Source organism: Photinus pyralis, unplaced genomic scaffold, assembly GCF_008802855.1.
Source record: "Photinus pyralis isolate 1611_PpyrPB1 unplaced genomic scaffold, Ppyr1.3 Ppyr1.4_LG6, whole genome shotgun sequence".
Classification (NCBI taxonomy): domain Eukaryota; kingdom Metazoa; phylum Arthropoda; class Insecta; order Coleoptera; family Lampyridae; genus Photinus; species Photinus pyralis.
The window spans coordinates 19056164-19063303 of record NW_022170663.1 but is presented as its reverse complement, the minus strand read 5'-3'; the positions used below and the strand labels follow the sequence as shown (position 1 = coordinate 19063303).

General features: G+C 35.6%; 1 protein-coding gene across 1 annotated transcript; it reads left to right on the top strand.

Annotated features, from left to right (window-relative positions):
* Positions 1 to 2398: 2398 nt before the first annotated feature.
* LOC116175013 (crossover junction endonuclease MUS81) lies at positions 2399 to 4787 on the top strand. The gene is made up of 5 exons (XM_031493054.1): positions 2399 to 2461; positions 2511 to 3406; positions 3464 to 3890; positions 4240 to 4353; positions 4407 to 4787. The coding sequence occupies exons 2-5, from the start codon at positions 2556 to 2558 to the stop codon at positions 4650 to 4652; spliced, it is 1638 nt and encodes a 545-aa protein (XP_031348914.1). The 5' UTR covers positions 2399 to 2461; positions 2511 to 2555; the 3' UTR covers positions 4653 to 4787.
* Positions 4788 to 7140: the final 2353 nt, after the last annotated feature.

Here is a 7140-nt window from a genome sequence, read left to right as displayed (position 1 = left end):
ATAAGTATCTTTGGTTAAAATTTCAAAGAAATATCTCCATAAAGAAAGTTTGCATTGCGCAGTCTGCGCATGCGCACATCTGATTTTTACTATATGCGATGTATTTGCCTTTACTACAAGTATCTGTGATTAAAATTTCAACAAAATATATTAATAAATAAAAAGGTTAACATTGCGCAGTTCAATCGTCAAGATTTTCTTTGACTCAGGTGCCAGAGCGATACGCTACCGAATGCAAAAAGAACGAACTAAATATCTTCAAAAACTGTGGGAGTAGTTAAGGCCTCGGACAGACGGACGGACAGAGAAAGTGGCTGCAATAGTGCACCCAACTTCGTTGGAAAATGCGGTAAAAATTATCAGGATTATTTTGATGCACGAGTGTAATTCGGGGGAATATTTCCCGAATAAACATTACAAACTCACCTTACCTACTTATAAAATTGTTAAGTGTATTCCCATGAAATGTACAATTATCGCAGGGCTCTTTCGTTTTCTACAATGCAATTACCGCTGTAATTAACCGAAAATTGCACACCTCAAATGGGATTTATTACATATGAGGCAAATATTCATTCGAAAATTTGCTTACGTTTAGGTTTTCTTTATCCAAGTTAAATGAAGTTAAATTGCTGATTGCAAGATTTATTCCACAAACGGAGAGACAAGTAGGCAAGTAGAGTACGTAGGTATATAAAAAAAACACGGAGATTACACTTTTTTCGAGAATTCGAAAAGTGGTGCAAGTTATATCGTTTCTTATGCACCCAAAGACAACGAGTAATACGTAATTGCGAATATGAAGTGATATTTGCTTTGTATGTGTACCTGCAAAGATTATCAGCACTTCGCCTCAGATGTAAATTATGGGGATTTCTTGTGGGACAGCTTTCTAACAAAAAAGTATCAATACTTCTTTCCCTAGACAATTTGCAAAACCATTCCAATAAAAGAAATCTGTAGAAGAATCAACACATTGTTGTATGCGCTAATAGATGGAGCAAAATAGAGGGATAGCAGGTTTTTAAATAAGGGGACATTTGACACAAAACTTAGCGTGCTTTTTCCCCTTAAGATTGGCCGTCTGTAGTATATGTTGTCTGTGATGGTATACAAAATTCATTTGTTTTGTCTATGGTTGGGCATGGCAATGGCGTTGAACGTGCATCACGCGTTCCCGGATTTTCTCAATGTTTATTTTGTTTGTTTTGCTTTAAAAGTATAAGTTAAACATTATAATCTTTCTTTTACTAACTATTAACCATTGAATTTCATGTCACAATTTGTTATTATTTACATTTTGCATAAAATACTCACGACCAGCTATTACATAAGCTCATTTCCTATTTTTCCCTTATTGTGATTCTTTCAAATGTGAGGTGGGTTGCCTAACCGTAGGGGTATGTTACCACTTGGTTACTACCTCCATATACAATGCTACCTCAGAGCATTGAATAAAACATTTTTTATTCAATGCCCAGTAGAGTAAGAATCTTACTCTAATGCCCGGTTTCACAAACGTTGATTATGGTTAATCACTGATTAAAAATATTAGAATGGAGACAATTGCGCGTATAATCAAAGGTGGCGAACATTCTAATATTGGGTTAAAATACTGTCTTACTTAAAACTCAATAATAGTATATTATATACCGCGGGACTGAAGTAGCATTTTTAATCCCGAAGGTAAAGTTTATGGCCCGACCGAAGGGAGGGCCATAATTTACCTGACGGATTAAGACCACTGCTTCAGTCGCAAGGTATATACGATATTTTTCATACTTCCGAAACGGAAACACTTAATATGTATGGAGTTAGAGAACGCGTTCTTTCAAAAATCGCTCCTTAACAAGTTACCATAGGAACGTTGCGTTGGTACGACAAACCCTATGCTATGGTAACAAAAATAATTTGGAAACTGTCATTGCTAGTGTCACAATTTTGGTCGTGGGTGACAAAGGTGTATTTCATTTTGATAAAAAGCAGCCAAAGTAGGTAAAGAATTGATACCACCGAAATCCAAAAAACTATATGAGCAGCAGCACGATGCGTTTACGAAGTAGTGCCGCATACAAATTGTGGAACAACATACTGAAATTGCCTTGTTAGTAATTTCATCCTTCCGGGATTTTCGTCCAAATTTAATCCCGGCGGGAAAAAAGTGACACTTCAGTACTTGTCATAATGGAGTGAAGTTGTCACTTTAGTCTCGGAAGTACGAAAATGTCATTATTATTATTATTTTTAATCATTGATTAACCTTAACCATTGTATGTATATGGTATTACCATTGTACCTATATTATTACATTGAAATCGCTATGGTGCATAAACTGTTTCTACACCTTGTATATATAAGAAAAGAAGAATAATTTTTTTTGTTAATTTGGCAGCAATGACCCGGTAATACAGGATTTAAAAAAGTTAGGTTAACTGGTTAAGTCAGTAGAAAATAAATAACGGTAGTGGAAGTATTTTTTCGCAATTATCTCCTGTGACTCTGTCTTTCAGGCTCTGTCTTTCAGCAACTCTACCTTGCAGCAACTTACTACAGATATGAGCGGAAGAGTAACTGTGAAATTGAAGACCCCAAATCCTCTATTTGAACAGTGGTTAATTGAATGGAGAGATAAGGCAATTGAAACTAATTCAAAGATGCAAAATTGCTATGGGAAAGCATTGGAATCTTTAAGAAAATATCCCTTGCCATTGCAATCTGGAAGAGACTGTAAACTACTAAAAGGCTTTGGCGAAAAATTGTGCAGTATGTTGGATAAAAAGTTAGTGGAACACAATAAGAACCTAAACAGTAACGTAGAAGGTGGAGCAGCAACAAACCGAAAAAATTCCATTGGTGGCAGGGAATATGTACCACAGTGGCGTTCTGGTCCCTATGCTATATTAATTGCTATGTTTGAGAAAAGTTTGGAACCTTCTTATTGCGGTTATATGTTTAAAATTGATATTATCAAAGGTGGTCAGCATCTTTCAGATAAGTCTTTTGTTAAACCAGATCCAGGAAGTTTCTACACGGCATGGTCATCAATGAAAACACTGCTCGATAAACATTTAGTAATTAAAAGATCTAATCCCGCCAAGTATTCATTAACGGAAGAAGGTGCTGCTCTCGCACATAAATTGTACTCAACAAAGGACAATCAAGTTGGAGAACCACCGAAGAACAATGTTAATAGTGAGAAAAGCTCCACAAAAGTCAAGACTGCAAAGAAAACTAATGCAAAATGTGCAGAGAAAACTAATGTGGTACAGAGTGATGCAAATGTTGAGTTAGATAAGGAGATCGAAGCTCCATCGTGTTCGAGTACTAGTACTCAAGAAGATTCATTTATTTTTGCCCCATTCACTTTTGACATTATATTGTTGGTTGATAAACAAGAAACCACAGGGTAAGCGTGATTTATTTTTATTACGGTTTCTTACAAAATCAAAACAATCACTTGTAGGAATTCAAGCGGACCACTAGATAATGCAACCCTTACAGAATTGGCACATTTAGACGTACTGTTTGAATCGAGACACTTAAAAGTAGGAGACTATACCTGGATCGCCCGACATAAAGAAACGAATCAAGAATTAGTTTTACCCTATGTAGTTGAAAGGAAAAGAATGGACGATTTAAGTCACAGTATAAAGGATGGTCGATTCCACGAACAAAAGTTTAGGCTAAAGCAATGTGGTATACAAAACGTGATTTATTTGATTGAGAGTCATGGATCAAATACTCATGTTGGTTTGCCCATTGGCAGTTTATATCAGGCCGCAACGAATACTTACATCCAAGATGGTTTTAATGTGAAGTTTACTGACGATGTTAGAGGAACTGTTAATTATTTTGCCACCTTTACTTCAGTCTTAGGAAATATTTACAAGGTATGGTTTGAATTATGCAATTATATAGTTGAAGTAGAAGTAAGGATGTATAACCTTAGGACAAACTGACTTAAGTAAAATAGGTGTGTCTGAATTAATAAGTTGTCGTAGAATTACAGAATAATAATGAATATAGAATAAAAATGCCTGAGTGTTTTTTTTGGACAGAAAAGCATTATTTCCAGAAAAAATATCTCCACAGGTAATTACAAAAGTTATTAATCACACATTTTTCAAATTGGGCGGCTAAACTGGTATGATTGTGTTTGTCAAAGCTCTACGTTTATTGGCGGGTACTTATTTACTTTTGGTTAATTATGTATTTGCAAGCAGCAATTCTTACTTCCAGAATAAAACACTTATTAGCTGCCCCAAACAGAATCTTTCTGAGGTAAACGTGGATGATGATTTAATATCGTTGATGACGTTCACAGAGTTCAATCAAGGAGCTTCTAAAACTCATGTAAGTATTATTATATGCTACGTATATGTCCATTTTATGAGATTTGTGTACAGGATTTTAAAGTTCAAGAACTATTCATACGGCAATTGTTACAATTGAAAGGGATGTCTGTTGACAAAGCGCTAGCAATTGTGGAACAATATCCAACGCCTAGACATTTAAATATGGCATATCAAGAAAAAGGCGGAAGTGTTGGCCAAAACTTATTGGCAACGTTGCAGCACGGGAAGGTAAACAAAAAAGTTGGGGCTATTATAAGCAAAGTGATATACCAACTTTTCACAAGTGCATCTTACTGATTTAGAGTGGATGGAATGATAAAAAAGGATGACTATTGTCATTACTTTGCATTTTTGTTTATTTATTTGAGTTAAATTGTATATTGCTCATATAAGAATGTAAGATAATGGAAATTAAATGTTTTTACATCTTAAGTAATAATCTTGATTAATCAATAAATTTGTTAAATGATAAATTTGCAATATTTAAACACTGATATACCGACACAGTTTTCAACGATTTCCATAAATGACCTTTATACAGTGACTTCTAAGCAGAGCTGGGTCGAACGTTCTAAAAAACTAATCAAGCAACGAGCCCTCTAATTGTCTCAAAAATGGTCGCGAGCATCAAGCTGTTTTGCAAAGCGAAACCGCTTGCGAGTTCCGAGCTAAAAGTGCTCGAGCGGTTTATCGCAAGTGCCCGGGAAAAGTGCTCGTGAGCGGAAATAACGCTCGCGAGCGGCGCTTAATCCTTCAGCGTTTGAGGGCGGTTAAAAGCGCTCACGAGCGAAAACAACGCTCAGGAGCGGAAAAGGGCTCGTGAGCGGAAAACAGCTCGGCCAATGGTGGGTCGGGTATCAGAATAGGAGTTGATCGAGTGGGGTAAGAAAGCTACGGATTCTGTAGCCGGTCCGTGCAATTTTTTTAAAATAAGAGTGGGAGATGGAACCTATTGCATTCTGCATCGAGAAAGAGAAGGGAGCTCATGTATAATTGCGAGTACAAGAACATTGACGGTATTTATGAACGATTTTCGTTTTATTGCGTCGTCGTTTTGCCATTGTTGTTATTTGCCGTGTTGTATGTTTCAACTAGCATCTTAGTTTCTTGTATTTAATAGTGGAAAGAAATTTGTGTTCAAGCACTGTTTAATCTGGTACATTTATGTAAAGACTATTTAACCTCCTACTTGCAATGTTGCATCAATTTGGTGTTTGTGGACCCCATTTTGCTGGTATAATTTTTAGACTGCGCCTGAAAATTCTTCTAGGTATTTGTTTTTTTTTTTAATTATACAGGGTGTTTATGAAAATACAATTCATTCTCTTTTAGTACCTTTGAATATTTCTTATCAATGTGAAGTGTGTTTCTACAAATGAACTTTTAATCATTTGCTTTACAAAACTCTAAAAAAGGAACCGTTTCATTTCTTAATAAATATCATTGACTGCTTATTCCATTTACCCTTCTCTGTAAGAAGCCAGAAGAGGACAGCTAGCCGGAACATATTTAATATAATTACATAACACCTCAATTGAATTGAGACGTATATTAAAATGAATTAGAGGTTCGTTGGAGTCGAATTCATTGTAACATCCGCCGTTACAACCGTCACAACAACAGAAATCAAATATTTCATTTATTTCAAATTCTACTAATTGCCAATTTCCTCTTCACGTAATTATGAGGAATGTTAACCTTACCATGGAAAAGTCAAAGGTTTCAAGATGGATGGTATACCTATGTCATACGTGGCAAGAAAGAGGAGACACTTAAGAGTGTATTATTAGCTGTAGTTGCACTAATTAGTGCTCACAAATAAGTACGCGCATTATGACGTGTCCACTTGAAAGACCATGCCGACACAAGGAGCGAGAGCATTTTAGTCCATCACCAGTCAAGCTTATAACTCTTATAAGTAAGTACCATTGTATTTATAATATAAAATACTATATGAGTCTTACCAAAACCTTCATGGATGCTGGTTGAAATAGTTCCTACCTACCTACCACAATCGTACATGTACATTCAAAAAAGTACTCATAACAGATGCTATATTTCTAGTGAATCTTTGTGTCATTTTGTTTCATTGTTGTACTGCTTAGTATTTTGTCAGTTGTATACAGATGTTGATGCGGTTACAATCACAATTTAAACATTATTTGGTTGTGGCGAGCTTTTTGAGACCACTCCCATCATAAAGATTACTATGCTTCTGATTTCATGATAATTGTTTCTGTGGGTGATTTTTTCCTTAATCACCTGGGGCCTACAACACAACTTATTTCCATATAGGTACCTACCGAATTCCGAATTCATTAGGACTTGTCGTTATAGCAGACTATCCTCCTATATTATAGGTTATAGTTACGGGCAGATTACTTGTAACTTGTAGACTATTGTTACAATTGTATAGTTTGTGTTATAGACCCCTGGAGTTTTGTTTTTTACTGTAGTGATATGGTCGTCACTTTTATAAATGCTCAAGGTGACCACAAAAGTGCTTAAAAATGATCGTGTCATTTTTAAAAATTCTCGGTCGTTTAAAGTGACCAGCTTTTTCACCAACAGTATTGTCCTAACCTCAAAATGTTAACTTTCAAACAGTAAAGCTTCATTTACATTCAATTCCATATTGAATTAATTGTAAAATTTACTTTCTTGTCATATGGTGCCATGGTGGCAGCACACAGTATCGTTTACAAACCAACTTAATTTAAAAGTAAGCCGAAGTGCAATTCGAATTTCGTCAAGCAGCTTGACTAGTGCAAGCACGCAATTTAGT